Source organism: Camarhynchus parvulus, chromosome Z (genome assembly GCF_901933205.1).
Source record: "Camarhynchus parvulus chromosome Z, STF_HiC, whole genome shotgun sequence".
Classification (NCBI taxonomy): Eukaryota; Metazoa; Chordata; class Aves; order Passeriformes; family Thraupidae; genus Camarhynchus; species Camarhynchus parvulus.
The window spans coordinates 11,056,586-11,081,303 of record NC_044601.1 but is presented as its reverse complement, the minus strand read 5'-3'; the positions used below and the strand labels follow the sequence as shown (position 1 = coordinate 11,081,303).

The 24,718-nt window shown below is 39.4% G+C and overlaps 1 protein-coding gene across 2 annotated transcripts in view; it reads right to left on the bottom strand.

Moving 5' to 3' along the window:
• Positions 1-20,955, bottom strand: part of ST8SIA4 (ST8 alpha-N-acetyl-neuraminide alpha-2,8-sialyltransferase 4) — a 58,535-nt gene extending 37,580 nt beyond the window's left edge. The window contains exons 1-4 of one of the 2 annotated variants that reach the window (XM_030968004.1): positions 20,361-20,955; positions 15,786-15,917; positions 13,596-13,628; positions 3,986-4,243 (exon numbers count right to left, since the gene is read on the bottom strand). In XM_030968004.1, the coding sequence (XP_030823864.1) occupies positions 3,986-4,243; positions 13,596-13,628; positions 15,786-15,917; positions 20,361-20,473 (536 nt within the window). In that variant the 5' untranslated portion in view covers positions 20,474-20,955. The remainder of the gene's footprint in view (positions 1-3,985; positions 4,244-13,595; positions 13,629-15,785; positions 15,918-20,360) is intronic. The other variant, XM_030968005.1, reaches the window with a different exon arrangement.
• Positions 20,956-24,718: the final 3,763 nt, after the last annotated feature.

Below are 24,718 nucleotides of genomic sequence, written 5' to 3'. Positions count from 1 at the left end.
AACTCCGGTGAGAAAACAAGAGTTGTAACATATAAACTAGACTCTCCAATCCAAAGAAAGAAGGAACTAATATCTTCTCATGGCTGTTCCTAGTCAGAGCAGCCCTAACCTACTGACCAAGTTTCACTCAACAGGCCTCTTCTCCATACTGTCCAACTGAAATGAAAGGGACTTTTCCAGAAGTGGGGTTACCACAAGAAAAAAACGCAATATATTTACTAGGGTTTGTTTGACTGGTTGGTTTTAACCAAATTACTCCAAAACTGAACTTGGCCTCTGCTTTTGTGTAGGTCTCATCACTAACGTCCAATTAAATAATTTTAAAAAATAAAAAATATAACTACTTACTCTGATTTTTGATATTGTTCAAATTCTGAACCCAAAGCTGAACTGTTTGGTACATATTGGTTTCCAGAAGTAATTCCTTGCCAAGTTATTACTTGGCAATGCTTAGCATTTTTATTTTCCACTTGCCCAAAATACAGCTGCACTTCTCAGAAACTCCTATATAACCACTACATTTCAAAATATACCACTTACTATAAGAAGTTCATCTGCTCCATAAGATGCAACAGTTAACTCACCCCTGGCTTGGTAATTTCAGCATGAGAAAGTGCATAAATATGGGAACAAGATGTACTTATTCATGTAATCAGATATTTTGGAGTGCTTCAGACTCTGTCTGGGTATAGATCAAAATGCAGCACACTGAAGCTTGGCACTAGAAGAGAGTAGCAGGGACATACAGATCAACAGTTTCTTATGGGGTATAAAAACATGAGAGATAAAAAGGAAAGGTATATGGGAATCAGAAAACAGTTCACAGTCATCACATCATCAGTTTGGGATTCTTTTACAAACAGTCTCCTTTCTTCCCATTTTAATTAGATGGACCACATTTTCTACTGCCAAAATAGGCATGACTTCACTAAACTTGTGAAATTTCTGTGTGTTTGTCCATTATTATTAACACTTTCACTCCCTTCATAGGATCTTGAGTTGATCAATACTGCAAATATTGTTGGATATCTGTTGTGTCCTCCTCATTGTCACAGACCTTCACTGTCAGTTTGATTATTAAATTAATGGTATTGTTAGTGTTAACTCTAACCTAAGAACTGCTCCTCTAAGAAACAACTCTGAGACAAAATTTTCCTTCAGATTTCACCCCCTTTCCCCCCCCCCCAATAAAATACAATCAAAATCAATGGAATATATTTAACCAGAATAGTATGACATACTTGTCACAGCACACAGACATAATGCACTTAGTATCAGAAGATTCTACAAAACTGTCCTTCGCCAGCCTATACATTTCAGGCAACACATAAGTGAGGACATTTTACTTCTAGAGAGATCAGATAAGAGGATTAACAGAGTGTCATGGTACATTTTAATACCAGAATCCTAACAGCAATACTGATAAGGGTTTATGAAGCACTCCAGAATTTCATAATTACACCATGTGATTACATATCAAGTGATGTACAATTTTTCTAAAGGGACAATGAGGAATGAAGGAAACTAAGTCCGATGACTGATTTGTTTTTTTCTTTAACTTCAGTTACAAACAAATCCCTTGCTATTTAAACAGACGCTATATAACTATACATCCATTGAGACGTAAATAAATAAATATAATATAGTTTAAATTATAATATGTAAATTCTAAAATATCTCAACTTTCATTTGTAAATTTAAAAAAAAATCACTGCATTTAAACTCCCTATAGGCAGGAGGGCCAAGCATGTTATTCTCAAAACATTAGAGATTATTAATCAGAATATTGTCAGACTCACTAGTTGTTATACAGACCACTTTACTGTCATATACCATATGAGAGATGTTTCATGGTTTAGGTTGAAAGGGGGCCTTAAAGATTATCTAGTTCTAAATCCTCCACCATGGTCAGGGAGACCTTTCACTAGACCAGGTTGCTCAGAGCCCCATACAACATGGCCCTGAACACTTGAGGGATGGGACATGCACAGCTTCCCCGGGGCAAACTGTTCCATTTCCTCATCATCTTCACAGTACATCCACATCTCTTGCCAGTCTAAACTCCTGATTAGCAACAGTAACTTCCTACTGATCTTATTAAGCTCAACCAAGTCTCTAGAATATTATCCTTCCTCCATGTAACTGAATTAGTTAAAACCTCCTATCAGATATTATCACTTGGTTCATGGCTAGTTAAAATGTGCAGAAGAGCATGGGGATGACTGCAAAGAAATTCAGCACATGATTTAAAATAAAGTATGTACCTTGCCTTCTCTATGAAAAATTTAATCTAGAAAATTTAGCATCAAATTTTTTCTGTAGTCTTGTGTCCTGGTGTGATTTGTTCACCTGCTTTGTGCCCAAAAATGGGTCCCACAGCTTTAAGCTAAACCCAGAGAGAGAGAAAGAGAAGCGATAACATTTTTTTGCCACCTGTGTTTAAAAACACAGAGATGAGACTCTTGGTTTCTCCCAACTCGTGGCTTTTTTTCTCTAAAAAAAACCAGATGGAGTAGTTTCTTTGCTTTTTAAGCTAGCTTTTCATTTGTTAATTGAAGCAGAAGTTTTTCCTGAACAGTAGCTCCAAAACCCAAAACATTGTCCAGGGCCCCCCCCACATTGCACTGTGGTCCAGAGACCAGCTCCAGACTCAGAAAAAGACTGAACCACACTACAGAAACAATTCTGAATCTCTTCAAAGCAGCAAAAAGTTTTATTATTTAACATTATTCGTTCTTTTCATACCTGTAAACAACTTGCTAAATAAATCATTTTTTCACTTTCTCCAAGAAAAATCCTTTCAAACCTGTAAGAACCCGTGAAAAAAAGTTTCTAAAACCTATTCTTCAGTAAAGTATACAGAACATTTCCTTTCAGAAGGGTTCCTCCTAAATTTGTCCAAAACCAGGACATCCTGTTAAATGAATCACATTTAATCTCAGAGAGAATACAAAAGCATGCCACAGACTACATGCAGTTTACAACTGTGGTAGTTAATTTTAGATTTCCTCTGCAGTAAGTAAGGATGCTGATTTCAATAACTAGTGGTACAACTAATAAGAAAAATGAAAGAGAAGTGTGTTATTACTTCAGCTGCAACTTGTTAAAATAACTTTCAAATTAACTATAAAACTCATGTACATTCTTTTATTTATGTACTGCAAAACCATTATTTTTCTTTTCCATGTCCTTTTACTATTTATTGTCCTCATCATTCTTTAAGGTGAAAAAAGGAAAAAGCAAATAACTCATAATTACTAATATTTCTCTATTGCTTTCTGTCACAATCATCCTGTTTTCTGTCCTTTCACCCTTCTCAAACCAAATCAACTGAAACTTCTGCTTCAAAAGCAGAAGTACCCATCTCTTGCTCAGCATTTTCTACATAATGCCAAGATGTCAAATAAGGTCAGCTTTTACATGATACATGAAATCCAAAGGCCCTCTACTGTGTGTGTTTGAAGAATAAATAAAAAGTGAAACATATAATTTTCCCCCAGACTGCAAGAATAGATTCTTAAACCATTGTGAAGGAATATATTAGGGTGACTTCCAGCTACCTCAGGGGCATCCTCGTTTAACATCAATATACCACACTGAAATTTTACTACATGCTACACAAAAGTAATGTAGTAATTTACAAAAGGCTATCTATGCTGACCAAAAGCTAAAAAAGATATTCTTAAAAAGAAACCATTTTGCATTTCTTCTACCAAGACCTCTGTAAGAATCACTTTGTCTGGAATAAGCACAGCAAAAAGCAAAATTAAGTAATGCAAACCTCTCTCCCTCGTTTTATTTTCACAATAATCTTCTTATCAATAACACAAGGATGAATTTAAATTTGGGGAATCACATCTTACTGGATATTGTTTCAGATTAATTGACATAACGCCTGTAATATGTACGTCAGATTAAAACATTTCCCCAGCTTTTCTGCAAGAAACATAGTACCCTCCATCTTCAACAGCAGATAAAAACTTACCTTATTACAAAGTCATGGCTGTCAATCTCTTTTCCACAACCACTCTTCAGAAGGACGCCAGAATTCCCAACAACTGCACAGGTTTTAAATCGGCGATTTTTCATTGGGGAAACTTCAGGGAGAAGGCTGTGCAAATCCTGAGAAATATTTAGAGTGCGTCGTCTATCCAGTACATAATGAATTACATCTCCAGGCTTGAAGCTGCTTTTGACCACCGAGACATCTCTTTCGGCATCCAAGAACTGAAGAATATTCTTCCTGCATTGACAGAAAAACGTAGAGACAAAACCCAACACTCCCTGCTCAAATGGAATTTTATCTAGCAGCAGTATAGACTGCACAAACTATACATAAAGCAGAGAGCAAACAGTGTCAGTCCTGCCAGGGTAATTTCCCATGCTCTAGGATGGAGTTAGAGCAAAGCTTTTAGGATTAACACTGTGGTTACAATGTAACACACAAATACTACAGAACTAGAGCTTAATGACTTCTACACACACAGACACAGAGAGACGAAGGAAAGATAACTGAAAATTTGAAGGCATACTGTGCTTGACTATCTTCACAAAATTTTGGAATTAGGACATTTTTAAAAATAACTGTGTCAGTTTGTTTCCATAAAAACAAACTCAAATACATGAAACATTTGTGATCAGATAATGTTACGTCTTACAAATCAGCTTGGCTCAGGAATGGCGCTGTTTTCTTGTAGATTCTTATTTCACCATAAGAGTAATATATTCAGTTTAGCATAAACTTCCTCCTAATTAACTGAAGTTTAACTAAAGCTATCTTAATTGACTCTATATGAGAATACACCCAGCCTTTTGTACCAATTTGAACAAAATCAGCTTAAAACATAATGTAAATTAAATTACTGCAGCTCAGGGTCCAGTCAAGCTTTTAGCCGAACTCAAAATCTCTTACAAACTCATCAACACTTTGAAACATTGATCAACTTTTCAGCAAATAATTGTTTAAACTATTACACAGGTTAAGACACACATGACCAAATATGAGGGTTTCATAAACTACCATGTATCAAGCGAACTGTGGCAGATGTACAGTTGTATACTCCCAGCTCCCAGCAAATAACTGAGGAAGAATGTTTGCTTTTATGTCAGCTGAAAAGTGAAGTCATGGTATCTGCTTATGGGGACATCAGGATGCTCTGCCTAAGTGGAGGTAGAGCAGCTCAAACTTGCCTCTATTTGCAGAAGTTATCAGTGCTGACGGAGAAGAGGGGTTCACCCAGCATTTGGTGTTGAAGAATGCTGAGACCAGCCTGACTCATCAATCCCAAAGTTAAACACTCTATTCTGTGAAGAACAGTCTTTCCCAACAGAAATTGACCCTGGTGAGGATGGAGCAGACAGAGCTCCTTATAATGGAACCAAGAAGTGACAGCACTAGTAACTTAAGTAAAGCTGCTGAGCTGATACATCTGACTGTCAATCACTTTATAGTACAAAAGGCGTAGCCCCCTTTTTAATGGCAGAGAATTCTGACACATTCCTTCTTGGATAGAGTGTGTGTGTAGCTTCCTTCCTTGAATGGGAATCCCCTTACAGGTTACTCCTTAAGGCTGAGTAAAAGAGACTTGCCCATGGTCACTGGTATGGTAAGTACTATCAATTTCTTTTCAATTATTTTGCTATCTTTATTATTGTTGCTTCCATATGGTTTCAGTAAACAGTGCACTATACTGGAATTTATAACTGTACCATGTATTAAATAAAACTGATCTTTTAGTCTAATTTTTATCATTAAGATCATCAATAAATAATTTACTTTAATAACTTAAGTATATTTGGTTTGCTATCCTTAATCTTGTGGGGAAAGTCGCATAAATGTTTAATTACACACGCACAATCCTTTAAACATAAACTGTTGACCAAGTCAGGGGTGAAGATTAGATCAAATCATACCTTGACTCCTCTCTGAAAAGGGGTTTAACATACAAGGGGTTTAGAAAACAAGTTCTATACCTCGTAACTCAGTGGGAGGGATTCTCTAATAAACTCTGTCCAAAGCTTCCACTCTGCCCACAACAGAATGGTAGAGACGACGGTCCAAAAATTGGCACATGTTCAATACGTAGATTCAAAACAGATACAAAATGACTGCAATGTTATGACTAATGTATGCAATGATGGACACCTAAACTGGCAGAGTAGAGCAGTTTCCAGTACACCCTTGACATAAAAAGCTGAAAAATCCCTAGGCCAGAGATGGAGGAGCCACTGATGGCTCAGGATTGCAAGTGAGCTGTCTTAGGTTGCAAAAGCAAGATGTGGCCAGAGATGTGTTTTCGATTGCTGTCTGTTAAAACCAGGTGGGATGGCTTTCTTTATCTCTTCCACAACCAATCCTCCCTCTGGGTAGATATCTTCTGTTAATGGACCATTGAGTTTCACAGCATGACTGATAAAATTACATCATTCCATTGCGAGATGTTCCACCCAGGGGGAGGAGCCAAGGATTTCTACCTGGATATAATCTGCTATTTAGAACACCACAGGCAGCTTTTTCCCACTAGAATCCCAGAAGATCAGCCTTTTCCTACTAGATTCCCAGAAAAAGACCAGACCCATCTACAACACCACTGTAGCTTCAGAGAAGACCTACACCCTTTCTACAGAGTCATTGTTTCAACAGAAATACATCTGTCACTTCGGGAGGACTGCAGCCACCATTTAATCTGACTGCTACCACCACCCTGACCCACAGGGTGTCAAGTTGTATTCTGACTCTGTCAGTGTTGTTTTGTATTACTGCGTTTTTATTTTTATTTTTCCTAATAAAGAACTCTTATTCCTATTCCCATATCTTTGCCTAAAAGCTCCTTAATTTCAAAATTACAATAATTCCGAGGGAGCGGGTTTACATTTTGCATTTCAAGAGAAGCTCCTGCCTTCCTTAACAGACACCTGTCTTTTCAAACCAAGACATGAGCGAAGCTTTACAAGCTTGTGTCCACCTGTGAAGCAGGTATGTTTGTGAAGAAAGATCATATCTGAACCAAGTAAAACCCTCTTATGGAACAGACAGGGAGTGCTGAGCCAGGCCAGGATGTTTAGTACATAATAAATCTACTAGAAACCTTTGCTTCTACCAAGATAAGAAGAAAAACAAAAACTTAGTATTTTTCACTGTTGTCAGTAGGTAAGGTGGATTTTTAAAAAAATGGATATTTTGTTAACTAAAAGAATGTTTTTTACATATTAAGCTTCTAAAGAAAAACTTCCATAGAGTACAACCAATCAGGAAAAGATAACTAGAAATGAGATTCTAGCAGTTGTAACACTTAGTCACAGCCATAAAGGTGAAACAGTCCCCCACAAATTAAAAGAGATGAACAATAGAAAGACCCATACTCATTAGCCAGCTCTTGTGTTGCTGCCTCAAGAAAGAAGAGTATGTCTGAATCTTGCAACCAACAACACAAGATACTTGCCATGGAACTGATCTTAAAAGCCATAGGAAAAGTGAAACATAATATAAATGGTTTTTAAGTAATTCTTCTCATTTCCTAAACTTGGCCAAAAAAAAAAAAAGGAAAGAATATCTGGAATGTGTTGGGCTATCTGTTACAGCTGTCACATATGAAGCAAGCAGCCTCAGAGCAAAGGCAACTTATGCTGAGGCATATGAGGGACTCAGAAAAGCAGGATAAACAATCTTAAAATCCTTAGTTTAGCCTTTGCTAAGGCCAGGCAAGGGATTTCTGTAAAAGGAAGATGAAGACTCCAATTTGGCCTTTAAATTGAATGGACTTTAAATTTCCTTGGGTTTGATAGTTTAACTTGGTGGGCGCTCTGCAACAGATAGATCAACTGATGCAAAACAAAAAAGAAAAGGAAAAAAAGAATTGCCCAATCTAGAAGCATTAAAAATTACTGCAATTATTCATCACATAGGAAGAGGGCTACTACAGCTGGGGCTGTAAAAGATAATATGAATCCATCAAAAGCTACAAACATCATTGGCCAAGCTATCGAGAAACTCATTTCACATCAACTTTGACGTGAGAAGGGATAACCACTGGTGAGTCTCAAAACCTCAAAAAATTACGTGCAATTCACAGGAACTAGATTTCCAACCACAAAAAGTCACATGATCACAGATTTGCTTTAGTCCCTGTTATCTAGAAAAAATTGGCCTTAAACTGCCCATGTTAGCAAAAAAATAACAACGTTTGTACATGAACACAGTATCCTCTGTATTATTTTTAAAAGAGGAAGGCAGTGAAGTTACGCAAACAGTGTCAAAAAAGTAAAAGCACATTGGCTTCCATTATTCATTTGGTTGCTTACATTCAAAACTCATTTATCTATATGCTTATTAAAGTCCTCCAAAGAATTTCATGTGGACCTGAATTAGAATCAGATAATCAACCACTCACTTAACACAGCCAAAATTTCCAAAGTGTCTACAGAATTTATTTTTCAATAAAATGCTGAGATGGTCAGAAGTGTCTAATCTTAGTATCTTCTACATATTTAAAAATGTTTTCTTATCCAAAGCTGTCATTAGCCTATTTAGTTAAATGTGAACACAGTTACTGCAGTACACAGTAGAATCCTTTATATAAGAGAGATGCATTAATGTTAACATTAAAATATTTTTTATTGATTCATCTGACTGTATCCAGTTATCTTCTAATACTGAAAGTAATATGATAAATAATGCAGAGTCCATGCTATTGTCTTAAGTTCCTCTGTGCTACTGACTCACTGATACCATGGCAATAACAGTACTTCCGATTTTCACTTCAAGCTGCATACTAAATTCAAAAGTAACCTCAACTGCAAGGGAAAAAAGAATAGTGTTTTTAGCAAACCTTGAAGAAACAGTGTTCTGCAGCCTTAAGCTAAACTGTGTAAACAAACAGTTTCATTTAAGGTGGTTTTCAAGTTTTTTTACGACAAATAAAACGGTGTCAGGGTGTGACCTGAGCCATTTTGTGGGCAGTTGAGACTGATGTGACTCACCCTTAATTGTAGCCAAGCAGCTGCTTGGAACATGTTTACACGACTCAAAAAACCACAGTGTCATAATCTGTGACTGACCCATGGTTTTTCTTTACTGAGCAGAAACAGATCTCCATAATATTTAAGTACCAACAGAAAATCCGGGTTGTCTGATGAGTTCATGCAACAGTAATGTCTCTGAACAGCTTTCCAAATTTTAAGACTATGTACTGTTCTGGGGCAGTATGATGGCATTTTTCTCATCACACATTTTTCTAGTTTCATTTTGTACTATGGTCTTTGTACCACAATACTATTATACAATCTCAAACTGTTCTTCATCTGCCTCAGAACTGTGTGAATGAACAAAAGAAAATAGACCACTAGACAATATGAATTTTAAGATTACAAAACCATGTATATTTTTAGACATTCTTAAGAAGACTGAAATATGACTGTCAATGCTTTTTCTGGGGAAAGTCATTTTTGTAGAGGAAGCCAGTGCCATAAATCATTGCTGCTGGACTTGAGTAGACCACCCCAGGTGTGAGGAGAAGCCTCTAGAGTGCATCCTAAGTGCCCAGGAGGGTTCGCCAGCAATCACATTATGGAACAGAGATGGACTTGATCCTCTCTATGCCCACTGAAGATATGCCTTTATCTACATGTCCCCTAGCCCACGTTTACCTAATATGTTCCTAATAATCCCGTGTGGTGGGGACTTGACAACCTCCCCAGGCACCTCTGTCAGTGCTTCCCTGGCCTTACTGAAAGCATAGTATTCCTCAGATCTTTTCCACAGAAGCTGAGGCTGCTCCTGTTCCTTATGCCTTGCTTAGGCCTACACCGTATTCTTAGCAATATCCTTCATTTACCTGGGGATAAAAAACCACTCAACATTTTTTTAAAAACTTTTATGCTGTAGATTTCTAATCCCTCCTCTTGATTTCCTGCAGACTGTCTCTGACAGGCCTTCATAAACAACCCCACTTTCCAATCTAGCAAGCCCTAACTCTGCTTTGCACTCTGCAGCTGGAAAGCAGAAGGCGCCTCTCAGCCTTTAGAATCACCAGGATTGCAACCTAGATAAAACATGATTTTTTGCCAGCTAAATTATTTTAATTAAAAACAACATGAAAGAACAAACTCTGTGGTTACAGACGGTCACAGTTTGCTTTTGTACATGACTAGAGTTCCAGCTCCTGCTGGTTTCTTGAGGAGGCTGTGGGGACCACAGCTATCTGCACCTGTGCTAGGTTTTACTTTAGTCTGAAAGGGTTTCAAGAAAAGCTCTTCAAGGAAAGCAGTCTTTAGAATCATAGGATAGTTTGTGTTGGAAGAGGACTTGAAAGATCATGTAGTTCAACCACTAATTTGGATTTGTTAAAAACATACCTAGCTGCAAATAACCCTGGAAGGGCTTCTAGGAGTTCCCAGCTGATGGAGGCCACACAAACAGAAACACTTTAATACAAGAGAGCGGGCATGCAAAAGGAAGAGGGATTTTAAACAGACCATAACCCAACTACTGTTTATCACAGGAAGGTCGTCCACATACCAGCTTTTGAAGAAGATAAGCAAGGCAGAGTAAGACAGATCGGCAAGCAAAATCTCCTGAGGATTAATATGACTAAACCAGACCAGAGAACCCTGGATTCTATGTCTTTGACACAAAAACAATCAGAAAGAAACAGTGCAAATGGCTTCAGAATATTGCTTCAAAAGCTTCAGAGCAATTGTAGTGCTCCGTTGCTGATTCTGTATTTACTACTTAGCAATTGTAGTGCTCCTTTGCTGGCTCTGTATTTACTGCTAGCACTTCAGGGACTTGTCACAGCTGTTTCACACTAACTTGTAAGACAGAAATTGATAATAATCTGAACCTTTTGAAGGAGGAAGATGCTTTTTTTTTTTTTACATGCTGCTGACATCTTACAAATTCTCACGCTTTTCTGACAGGAAATAGTCTCTGTTACATTGCAGAAATAAATATATTCCCAATGTAGTTATTTAAAAATTTGCCTTCCTGCAATTCATAATCTTATTTTGCTCCCTTCAGCATAAATTTCCATATTTATTTAAAGGTAAGTAGAAAAAAGTCACAGACGTGAAATTGTAGCTCATTTCACACAGGTCATAGATGTGCTGTCATGAGCCCTGTGTGGAAGGCCTTCCCAAACAGGTTTGTGCCATCGCAGCCACATCCCTACTTTCTGAAACTACAGCCTTCATTACAAATGAAGTCTACTTATTTCTATAAGCATAAGAAAAACTTTCACATTGCTACAGAGAGTAGAAAGGGCATAAGACATAAAACCTTAGCAGATGTTGGACTCCTCTTCATGACTTAAATAACACAGATAGAAAAGGTAGCCAAGAAAGCAGTCTTCTTCCCTTTTCCCTTTGTCACAGGAACTATCAATTCTTCTTCAAAGAAGTTGCCAGCAATGAGAACATCAGTTGCAAAAATCAGTCTCCTACTAAATCAGTCACTGCAAAGGCAGAACATTTCACACAGTCCCAAGTAATTAGTAATACTAATTCGTAATACCCATAATTTTCACCTCAATCACAGAAAATCTAGCACTTTCTTCTTAAGCCTGCTTAGTATCTCCAAAAGGCTGCTGCCTTCCCAAGAAGGCTGCTACACTCCACAGACTGCCTTCTCTGGCTGTAAAGTTCTAGAGCACCAGAAACCCACTGAAAGCTTTCCATCCTTCCATGGGGTACTGATAAAGAAGATTTAGCACTTATTGACTCCTATCTGAGCCTGGCTTTGCCAAGAATTCCTAAGGCCTTTGAGGCTGACAGACACATCACTAACTTGAGCAAAAATAAAATAGCCAGAGATGATGACCACAAAGTCAAGAAAGCAATAGCAAAGCACAATATTCTACATTCCAATCAACAAGATTTGACACATCACTGACCAACTGTCCTTGCACAAAGCAAAAAAATACTTTATACATTTGAAAATTGCTAATGTAGGTGGCTGTCGTGGGTTTACAGGAAATAGGTTTTTTGGGAATGGAGTGGCCAGAGGCTAATGGGTGTTCAGATTCTAAAATTGACACCAGGCTTGGCCACTGAGGGTGGATGCGCCTCTGAGAACACAGGGGTTAGAAGCAGAGCACTCCCTTGGGCTCTCTCTTTGATTTCCAGCCAGCAAAGAGGCAAGGCCTCCCCTGCCCGGCTTCGAGCTGGGCGGGGGAGAGGAAACCTGCGCCGGCCCCTCAAGATGTAACGTGTGGCCGGGCAGAGGTAGGCCTGACCCCTCAGGATGGAAGGGTGGTGGGGGCACCAGGAGGCGTTGGGCAGCCCCCCAGCCAGAAGACGAGAGAGAGAAAGCTGGTACGGGCCTGTGGCCTTGAAGTGATATCGGCTGTGGAGAAGGAGTGGAAAGGGGGGAGTGCAGCAGGGAAGGAGCCTGGCTGCGTGCAGAAGTTTGTTAACCCCTTTCTGGATGATGAAGACCTCACAGAGCATTTGGACCTTTCCTGGAGGGGAGATGGAGTGGATGATAAAGAGGAAATGGGCAAGTGAATGACAGTCGGAGCAGTGAGTGAGGCTGGGAGAGTAAAGAAGAGGCCGGAAAGAGATGATGGAGTAGCTGGTTGCTGGACTCTTTTTGGTACAGCCATGGACAGAACCATGCTTCCTTGCGACACAGAGGCTGCATCCAGGGGGGAGGCGATGGCGCAGAACTGAGAGGGTTCAGTGTTGGAGACCCCCCGGCCCCAGGGGGTAGACAAGTATGGGGGGGACAAGAGGTCCCAAAAGTGAGAGACTGTGCCCTTTGGGAACTGGGCAATGCACCCTTAATAAGAACAACCCTCGAAGCAGCTCTGATCATCTCAGATGGTGAGAGCGCTGGGCATGCAAGGAAGAGGTCACCATGGACCTCCAAGAAGGACTCCACTCCTCTTGACGGACTGAAATTGAGTATTTACAGGGTGATGGATGGAGAGTTGAAATTTGGAAGATGTATTGGAAATGTGGTGGGGGGAGGAGGAAATGCTTTTGTGGAGTTTTCATTTTCCAGGTGTGTGTGTGTGTGTGTGGGTGGGTGTGTGTGTGTATGGTTTTTTTTCCTTTTGTAGTTTCGTTAATAAACCTTTTTTTTTTCCTAAGCTAGAGGCCTGCTTTGCTTATTTCCTGGTCACATTTCACAGCAAACACCAGGGAAGTATATTTTCATGGGGCACTGGCATTGTGCCAGTGTCAAACCATGACAGTGGCAAGCTGAAGTAAGACACAAAAACATCTGTCATTTATGGGTGACTCTAAGTTTTATGAAATATCTTTATGATGCACACTAATGGCTTCACAAATTATTTTTCCACTACTTAGAACTGATAACATTTTATACATTACTCAACAGGCACTACCTTGTTTTTTATTTCTCTCTTATTGTTACTTCCTGTGATCACACCACAAGACCACCAACCACTCTTCACGTTAACAGCAGCAATTATAAACAATGAATCATCTTCATAGTCTACACAGTGCATGCAACATATTATGGAGGGCTAAGCAGTTAGTTAAACCACAAGAATACTGTACGACTTTGCTAGACACTTTTAAAGTTAGTCCTGATAGGTGTGTAAGTGTAAAACTACAGCTAAAATGCTTCTTACTGTAACATGGAAGAAAGGTGCATAGCAAACCACCTGAAAAAGGGAAAGAATGTACATAATTTAGTCAACATCAGACTAAAATACATCATAGGGGGTTGCATGCAGCTTCCTCAGTGAAAAGCATGCCTGATATCCCTCCCTCACCACTGAGAACCATAACTGAATGTGCTATGCATGTCAGCAAAGAGGATTGCTGGAAAGATTATGCCTGGCGGGTAGCACTGACTCCTTTCATAGAGCTCATGTCAACTTTTGACCCTAACTCACATTAATCTAAAATAATTTTCTGGTTCGCACCTACCTACTCTGTCTGCCGCAGAGTTCACTAAGGTAGCCATTTCCTCTGAAAACAAGACTGGCAATGTGGACTTCTAAATAATCTCAGCTTTATGCCCTCTATGGTACAATCTTACAATGAAAGAATTACAGTGGAACCTCTACTTCTAGTACTTAAGCCAGCGTACAAGATCCACTGTTTTCTTCACTATACTAATGAGACAAAAAAGACCCCCTTCCCTGCATGGTATTTTAAAACCCCACATATAAAAGTGGTTCTTAAGTACACAATAGTGATTTATTAAATAAGAGAGATTTCCCCCTCTGGAAACAATAAAGAAAAAATCAGAGATTTTGATCTGATTAAAGAGATTTTGATTTGATTAAGAAAAAATGAAATTTTGAATCTCATTAATCTAGTAGATTGAAATTATTACACATGAAATGATACACATGTATTAACAGGATGAAAACAGACTAAAGCATTCTCTACTGTTTTACTTTGTTTTCTGAATAACATATTTTGCATTTGGAACAGGTGGAAAATTGGCAAAACCCAAGCTTAATTTTCTCTCTTGATTTTAACCAAAAGGTTATTGTAATACTTTTTCTTGTTTGTTGTTTGGCTTGAGCATGAAAGCGTATCGGTTTTAAATGGTTCTGAAATATGATACTCAAATTTTCAGTAAAATGACTGAGAATAATTGTCTCTACTTATAGCCACTCAATCATTTCCAAATCAGCTTACTTCACAAGTAGAAAAAAGCTGGTTTTTCCCAACTTTGGGACCCATAACTTATGATACATACATTTCTGAGCTACCTTTATCTTCTGCATGCTTTAGAATTAGGGACTTAAAATAGTAGTCATTAAAAAAATCCCTAAATTTCTCATTCAGAGAAGCCATGCTTTTATACATGAAAACAATGCCTGATTTAGGGGTTTGCAAACTGTCCTTTAATTAAAAAAAAAAATAAAAGTAGAAAGGGAAATCACATAGAAACTACATTTTAATTGGAACACATTACTATTCAAAATCTTAATATTCAGAAATCAGGTCTAATCTACTATGTGATAGTTGTTAAAAATAGTTACTTTCCCTCATTTTTCATAGCATATGACACTCCTAGATCTCCACACTGCCAATCCATGCTCCATGTGCTTCTTTCATGGGCCATCTTCCTGATGAAGATGGGGAAGATACGATATGACACACTCAGAGGCATCTCTCTGTGGCCCTAAGGTGCAGAGATACACTGTAAAGACACATCAGAACTATCACACAGTTCAACTCTGCTACTGGGTTGCCCCCTCAGCATAAGCCTAAGGCTCTTTTTGGCCTCATATCAAGAAAGGAAACTGCTTAAGACGCAGTTATTGTCAGTGTCTGACCCTGTGATGTGGACCAGCCACAGCCACAAGTGGACTCACAACACTTGATGGCCCAGCTACTGACTCCTGCACCCCAGCCAGCTGTTTGCCTAAGCTCCCTCTGTAGTCAAGGGAGGAAAACTGGTATGCTTAAGATACTTTCACCTGTTATATGTCAAACCTTTAGGATAAGGGAAAATCGTGTCCTAAATGCAGTTTAGGTTTCTCACCATTGACTGTGGAAGAGTTCTAGACAACCAGCTTAAATATGGACATGAATAATAGAGATTGATTGCACAGGTCTTACAGTCACAGACAGATGAAAACATTTTATTAATTCTTATGAAGGATGACTTTACTTTGAAGCCTAATGTCATACAGTTGCATTTAACACTGAAACCTAAATAGATACAGTTTAAAAACATCCACCTGCAAATGTAAATCAAATTACTGTTTTATAGACCAAAGGAATCATAAAGCAACATGAATTAAAATAATCATAGGCAAGGTGAAATGAATTGCTTATTTATTTAAGAAACTCACCTTATTTCCATTACCAAAGAAGAATTGATTTTCCAACCTCCTGCAGCATGTTGGAAAATTGAGGAGCCACTCTTTTGAATTATCTTATCGGAGTTATTGATCATTGATCTACTCAAACTCAGTATACCATCTCTGCAATGCAATATAGAAAGCACACAATTACATCAAGGATAACTCCAGTTTAAGTAATTTACATCCCAAGCACCAGCAATATATCGTTTTATTCACAAAAAAAAACCAACTATCTCTTAGCTTTCTAAAGAAAATAAACTGTAACAGAAAAAGTCTATGACAGTTATCTGTAATAGTTGAATATGCAAATTAGGAGCTTAAATTTGTTTATATTTGTCATGGAATAGCCATAACAAGAACTACAATAAACTCCAAATTGTGAATCTGGACAAAACTTCATTATGATTGTGAGGCAGATTCTGCACTTCTAGGTTCCAAATTTCTAGTACTAAACTAAGAATCAAGTGTTACATTTCAAGCCTTTGCCCAGCTCATAATCTGCAATACTGGTTTAACAGATATTTTTGGCCTCCTGCTTAAAAATGCTAAAGATTTTTAAGTATGGAATTCTGGAGTTTAATGATATAAAAAATACAAAATTTTCCTAACACTTCCTGAAACTTTTGCTTGCACACATCCAAAACATTCCAATTGTCTTATCCTGTCCATCAGCCTTATCATCGTCAAGGTAACCTTAAAAGAAATAAATACTGTAAGCTTTGGGTGATGACCACTGAACACCTGGTGAGCTAGCATAAGATGCAGTAATATTAGCCAACAGGATAACATAAATGAGACAAAGAAGCCAAATGCTACAAGCATAACTTAAGGTGTTATGACTAAAACTCATTTTTATCTCCACATCTTTCCATTATCATCCATAGTGTATCATCCGTTGTCTTTTAGATGCCAGAGCAATGCTCAATTGAGTTCAAACATGGCCGTTAATCACAAATATATCAAAGTTGTTGGAGGCAAAAGTCCACCAGAAAAAAATGTCTTGTAACTCAGGTGTGCACAGGACAATAATACACAGAAATCTATTTGTCTGTCAAATAAGCATGCTCTGAAATACTGGCAATAACAATAACTTGGAAACAGAATATCTGACCCAGGCCCTTCAATGAACAAAATGGTAAAGATGTGAGACTGAAAACTTTCCAGAACTGCTGACTTTTGTTTTTCTGTGGCTGTAATCTTCGATAACAATGGTATCAGAACCCTTAGTAAGAAACACAGCAACATTACTGGCTGTATATAAAGCAATAATACTTAGTAAAATATACAACAGACTAAACACAAGCAATAGAAAATTAATTAAGGGCAATAGGACATTAATTAAGCTAAATTAACAAAACTGGTAATATGCAGTATTTTCTAAAATGTGCTGTCATTGCAAAAGCCCCTATAACTAACAAATCATTACCATACTCTTCACCAAAACCATCCTGCATTACTTGCAGCTCCCTTTCTCCCTCACCCTCATGCCAACCAACACCCTGCAGCCCAGACATCACACTGGTGCAGAGGTAAGGCTGCCATCTACCAAAAACCAACAACTTTAGGTTCATGACCTGTATGCAACTTACCCAAATCCTGCTAACTTGAATGCATGGGAAGATGCTGCAGAAGTCCCTAAATCCAATAGCCAGAATACAACTAATACTTTTTGCTATATAAGTTTTTTTATTCTCTAAAACTTTTCCAAAATTGTTGTAATAATATTAATTACATATATATTCCTGCATATATTTTCTACATGCATTGAGTGCATGCATCTAAAGGAAAATTACCAAATTACATCCAGGTAAAGCTCTCAGTCTAAGGATACTTCAGAGATGTCTCTAGTTTACTCTAGATTAAATATTATTTAGTACACACTTGAAAAGTGAAACAAGTGACAAAACTTAGCAACAAAATGCACTGCCAACACTCAAACCATAGCACTTGATACGTGGCTGATTTCCATAGTCATAATTTACAACTGCAGTGAATTACACAGATTGTACATTGAAAAAATGTTAAATTATGTTCTTATGAAAGAAGATCCTAAGCACTTTGTGTTCAAGTTATTGCTATGAATACAATTGTGCTCATTTAGATGCTCCTCTCCCCTTTACTAGATTGATTTTCACTTAAAGCACTATTAAATAAACTAATACAGAAAAATCAAAACTTTCTCCTGGTAATTCTTCATTGTGCAAATAAATGAAAGAAACGTGGATTATTTTGTATCTTCTAGAATCACTGCAAATCCTCTCTGATATAACTGAAAGAACTGCCATACTGTGGCAGCAACTTACAACTGACAGTGTCAGCCTTCACTTTGGATTACCTTGCCTTGGTGACCAATCAGACCTATATAACAAGACTCTCTTCTCATGAAGATAGTTCATTAAATAAAGTAACTGACTTCAAGGGTATTCCATTTCAGTAGAAGATGACACTGTCTAAACAACACTACCCTGCCCATAGCATGCACGTTTCATTACTTGCTTAACCTTTAAAGGGACATTACTGTCTATTAGAAGTAGGGCACACTTCACAGTAATTCTCCTAGCACACTTCTCTATGAAAGTGCACAGCTGGTTTAGAGGTTCTCATGTAATTTGGAATTGTATATAGCCAGTCCATTTTGAATAGTCTGGTGCCACTAATAACCATAAAATGGGCCACCTTGTACATCCATAACTTCTGAAAGTAAAATAACCCATGGAAAACTGACTTTGCTTGCCCACATGACCAGTCAAAAATAACCCAACATCCCAAACCCCTAGTCCAGGAGAAAGGAAAGTGTAACATCAATAGGGGCGGCAGTGATGAGCAACACATTTTTAGGCTATTGTTTTGCTTCATACAGTAATGAATGGGATGACAGGCTGTGAAGAGAAAAAATATTTCCATAGTGAAAGTGAGTAGTACCATACAGCACAAGAAGTCTCCCTGATAAAGAAATAGAAATATCACAATGACTAATCAGAAGTATATTATAGCTGTATTTTAAAAGGTTTGTTAGGAACATAGGTATTTATAACTAAACACACTTGTTTCCTTCCATTTAATATTAAAACAACAGTTCATTTTAGTAAGGTTTTAAGTTGTGTCAAACAATGTGCAGTGAGCGGAAGGCAGTTTTTTCATTGCAAACTTATATAAAGTGATTTCTGAACAATTTCATCAGTTCCTTCTAGTCTGAGAGGAAGGAGCACATGCTAAGAAACATGGGTATCTACGACAATTCTACCTCACATGTTCATTTTCACATCTGTTTTCACACAGCTGTAACCCCAAATTTTAAACTTCTGTACATCTCCTAAGAGCAGAGATACGTTTGTGGTAGAAACCGGGTTACACCCAGGCTGAACAAGAGGAAGAGATACCAGAAAGCTGTAAAAATCTTGAATAAAAAAGGAAGCAAATATTGCACACAAAGGTGAGGACAGCCCCTGTCCTCAGCATGTGCCAGGGCGACAGCTGCCCAGCCGTGCTCAGCTGCCTGTGTCCCCCTCCCTCACCAGACTGCCTGAGAAAGAGGGATGTGCTTTGTCTTTAACTCCGGGGCCCAAGTAGGCTGTACTCAGCTTCCTCCAGGCCTGTACGGGTACTTACAACCCCCTTATGCCTCCTCCTTAAATTAAGGCAACGGCTTACACAAGAGGACAAAAATCTGCTGAGAAAGAATTCTACCCACGGTCGACATGCACAAACAAATAGAAAGTGTGAGTTCCTACTTAGCTTTTATCGATTACATTGAACGACCAATAAATTTATGCATTGCTCCAGAGAAACCAAAATCTTATACATCACTATGGAAAAACCAGCTTGGCTGAAAACCCAGCATCTCCAGAGAACAGCTGCAAGATGGGACAAAAATGAGGAATGTAGGATGAATTCACACACATAAAGAGAAAGCTGAGCTGCAAATATAAAAATGGCAAGGAACTCCTTGTCCTTCGTTTTGAGTCAACCATAGGCAGCAAAGAGAAAGAGTATGTAACAAATGGTCTCAGCGAGGGACCAGACTTTCCCGGGGAGGAAGCTCGAGAGCTAAGAGCGCTACACTTTTCTCAGAGCAAGAATCCTTAAGAAAAAGCCAAGTTAAGCAAAGCTTCCAGGCAAACATCAAAGACGGAAGCAGACGTTCACCCGCATCCCACCACGCCTGACTGCGAAAGGCAAGAAACCGAGGCACAATGAGCTCCAGCGACTGCCGCCGCCGCCACCACCTCGGGCCGTCCCGGTCTCCGGGGCAGCCGCGGACAGGTGAAACTTCCCAGGAGCGCCCCGTTACGGCGGCTAAAAGGCAACTTCGAAGCAGGGCAGCTCCTGTCCTTTCCCGTGCACTCGCACCCACCCTCGGCCGAGCCCCGGCAGCAAGCCCCACTCGCCACTCTTCCCGTAGCGGCATCCGGGCCCTCCGGCAGCGCCCGTCAGCGAGAGGGCCGAGCTGCGCCGGTATCGCAGGCTGGGGGTCACAGCCCGAGTAGCGCCGGAGCACCTGACAACCCACACGGCCCAGCCGCCCTCTCGGATCGCCCTCCCGTCACGGCGCCCCGCAGTTACCCGGCGAGAGCTGCCTCCTGGCGCTCCTCGGTCCGTGTTATTTCCTTCGTCTTATAGAAGATCAGGAGGAGACTTATGGTGCACGCAGTCCACCTCTTCCTGACGGAACGCATGTCTTCCGCGAAACGTGGCCCCCTCCCCCTTTTCCTTTGTTTATCAGGGGTGTGCTGGAAACAGCTGCATACGCGGCACGAATTGTTAAAAACACGGCGATGTATTTTTGGTTATTTTTTTCAGAAATAATTACAGAAGATAAAATAAAACCAGGCAGGAGCAGAGGCTGGAAGTTCTTTGGCGTTTAGTTTGTCTCTTTTTCGCCCTGCCAGGCAGCTGGGCTTGCAAGCTCGCCTCGGCCGGCGAGACGAGTCCGCGGCGTCGCTGGGCGTTAGATGAGCAGGGCCGAACCGAGGAACGCTCCGCGCCTCCCCTCTCCGTCCAGATCCGCTGCAGCGCCCCTCGGCCGAAGGCGCGGCCACTGCCGTCTTCGCCGGGGCGGGGGTAGGGGCGGGCGAAGCGTGGCCAATGCAGACGGAGCGGGTGGGGCCTTGGCGCGGGGAGGAGGGCGGAAGACGCGGACGGCGGACGCGGGCGCCGCTGGCGCGGTGAGAGGAGGTGGGAGAGCTCCGCGGGCGGCTCCACCGGGTTTGAGGAAGGGTTGCACTCCTCGCCTGGGTCATGTCCGTTGTGCCCGTGTCTGGGCAGCTGGGCGTCTGAAAGTGAGAGTGGAGGACTGCCAATGCTGTGCCGCAGAAAAGGAACACACTTCAGAGAAGGATGAGGGATTTTGGCCATTGGTTATTTTTTTTCCCCTCGCTCCCGATATGATTGTGGCTGGAACAAGGCACTGGGGGTTTTTCCCGTCTTGCTGTCCCAAAGCCGCAGGAGAAGGCGCGAATGCAGAAGGAAAGCGACGTGACCCCAGCACAGACCCACCTGGAGTCCTGGAGTCCGGCCAAATCCACCGCTCATGCCGCGCTCTCCAGGGTCTTGTTTCATCCACACCGTCTCAACACGGCCGTTATTTTCCTAATTTCTGCTGTGACAGTTTCTCTGAAATGCAGAAGGAAAAAAAAAAAAAAAAAACACCCATGAAACCTGTAAACGAAACAAAAACCCCCAAACCTTTGAGATGGATAATGCCACATGAAGATTAAATTATTGGCTAAATCTGCTTTTCTCAGTATTGTTTTGCCTTTTTCAAAGTGAGTGAACTGGAACTATGCTGATTCTGTGTGACAGGGATCTGCCCACAGCCCTTAAGTTTGCTCTTACGGAACAAGTAAGACCGATATGACACACCTCCCACAGGGATCCAGGAAGGCTTTTATGGTAAATTTAGTGTGACTTCTCTTTCCTAGCTTATATTACAAACAAGAGATCATGGGATGACAAAACCTTCCCTGGGTCTATTTGGTCTGCTATCTTGTATCCAGAACTGATCTGTAACAGACATTTCACAGGCGGATGCAAAGAAATTTGGAAGTACACATTCTTCCTTTCTAGGAGAGTACTCCCTCACAGGCATGAGGAGTGAGGAAAGGTTAGAGAAGTTGTTGAAAATCTTAAGGCTACTAATAGTAGTTACGTTGGAAAAATCAGTTGTGTGTAGTAAAAAAGTTTTAATTTAGTCTCTGTGGAATGGAATGGAAATTGCAGTTTCCTTCTACACAAGCCCGACCAAGCTGCATTTTCTGTGCTATTCTCTGCTGTGGCTCTAATAACTTAGTCTCAGAAAGTGATCTCTCTAAGGCATCAGCAGCAAAGGGAGAAAAACCCATTCTATCTGTGAGAATGAATTTCAAATTTCCCATTGTATAATACCTGACATTCTTAAAAAAAAAAAAAAGTTGATTCAATGCAAGACCCTACTTAATACCTTTGTAAAAACTACATCACATGTTTAGCCTAAAAGTAGGGATGTCAATTCTGTTGAATATCTGTGATTTTTTTATACCTTATATAATTTTTGTATATTAGATTATTTTTGTATTTAGATGGACTAATTCAAAATAGGCATTGAAAATGTATATATAGGAACCCGAATTCAGCCATCTTCAGAGGTGATTTTACTTGATTCCATCCTCAACTACCAAAGGCAGTTTATGATACAGTTAGCCACAGCAGCTCCTTGGTGTCATGCCAGACCACATGTAGGTTCAAAAGAAAACAATGTTGCCTCCATCATCTTCTTCTCCTCTACCTGCTGCAGCACTTCTTCCTCCCTGAAGGTTAAAACCCAGCTCCCCTGCTGCTTCATGAGAACTAATTCTCACTCCACACAAGAAATCCCTGCCTGCATCTAAGACACTTGAGAATTAACAGTGATGTTCCTACCGTGCCCAGCAGTGCACTTTTCTTTCCCTGCCTGGTCTGGTTGCAACCAGTCTGACTGAAACTGACCAAAAAAGTTCAAGCTCCTAACCATCAAAACTCAAAAAGATTTTTCCAGTTACTACAATGAAAAACTGTCAGTTCATACTTGGGTAAAACATGGAGAAAACCACTTCTCAACAAAAGCACAATGCACATAACAACCTGTGGCATTTTCCTGAAAATTTCATGTTCCCATGCCTGTCATTCTACTAACATGAATACATACTTCTGGGTCAGAAAAGGACTGTGGCATCCTGAGACGAAAACCAGCTCATCCCCTACAGTGATTCACTGTCTTCATCTTCTGTCCATGCCATTCAAAGCTCTGATGTTATCTATGTAACAGAGACACAGAGTCTCAGAAGATCCTTAGAAGTGGATCCAGAGCAAGTTCCCAATTTGTTCATTCCTCTTCCAAATCACTCCTGAGCTTTCATTCAGAAATAGACTTACAGCTCTGACTACAGTGAGGAGGACCCCTCTCAGCTGTTCTGCCCTTCCTTGGGTTGCCCTCCTGGTATAGTTTTATTCTCTACTGAATTCTCTACTTAAAACTACTACAGTTTTATTCTCAAGTAACAGGCAGACACAAATAATACATATATGTATAGCACATATGTAATATAATTCAGCCAGATGTTACATTTCATTTACAATGATAGAATTAATTTTTTACAGAAAATGAGTTTACAGTGCAGAGTTTAAATATTCATATTTAGTATTTCACCAATTCCTTTGTCTTTGTGCCATCTACAGCAGTTCATACTTCTAAAAAGCTATCTAAATTATGCCTTGAAATTATTTCCTCTTTCTCATACATCCTAATGATATTTAAATCATTAATCAATTTAAATATTTGAATAGCATTTATATCAAATAGTGTGATTTATTTTACATTAATTAGAGGCATGGTTTCACTCTGTGAACCAGAAACATGTTCAGTAAATCCTATTTTGTGGCATCTGGTGATAATAGTAGAATTTCTTTCACGAAGACTGCTGGAGGAGCAAAAATGTGAATGATACAAATAATCTTGCATTTAAGCATTTCAAATTTCAGAGTGTTAATTAGTTTCTATGGCAAAGAGTTCTTGAAGAACTGCATTTCATGCTGAAGATGGTGCCTAGAAACATGAAACATTTATGTTTGTTAATGTATATTATCATATAAAATCCCTTTTTCATTAAGAGTATTTTATGTTTTACGTGGGTGGCCAGAAATCTCTTCTGGATTAATTCAGGCTATTTTATCACTGAGGATAAAGAAACACTAGAAGAGATCTCCTGGGGAAACTGTAGCATTTCAATCCCTAGTTGTCTTTAGGACCAAGTTACACAAATTGGATTTTTGACTGAAGGTGGAAGGATGAATGAGGTAAGTTTGTCAGGTACCCTTAAACTATTTTTTTTACCATATAATTTTAATGTAAATCTATCAAATTACAGTGAATACAGATTTCTGATTCCTACATAGTAACTTTCAACAAAATACACAACATTATGTAAAGGTCATGTGTACATGACCTTTTATTTCAGGAGCAGGCAAGGTTGTGTGGCATTCTTGCATTTGCTTAACAACTTTGACTCTGATTTAATCCTATGGAATGTATTTAATAGTATTAACAATTAAATTTTTTTTTTGTAAAAAACCCAGCTAAAACAAAGAATGATGCTTTGTGAATTTATAAGTTACTACTGCTACTTTAATCTTTTGTCGTTGCCGACTTCAATATCCTTCAATATTTTCATTGATGGTTCAAGCAAAGGCACCAGACATCCCACTAGTTGCTTATGACTAATGTGCACAGAACACTTAAACTTACAGAATTGCTCATACAGCCTAAATTTGAATATTTTCTATGCTTCTGATTATCATAATCTATCATACTTTCATAAAAATGTACACCTCTTGAAATATTATCTCTTCCTCTTGTAGCAGAAGTCCAGTATTACAGTTTTAGCATTACTGGCATTACAAATAGCAGC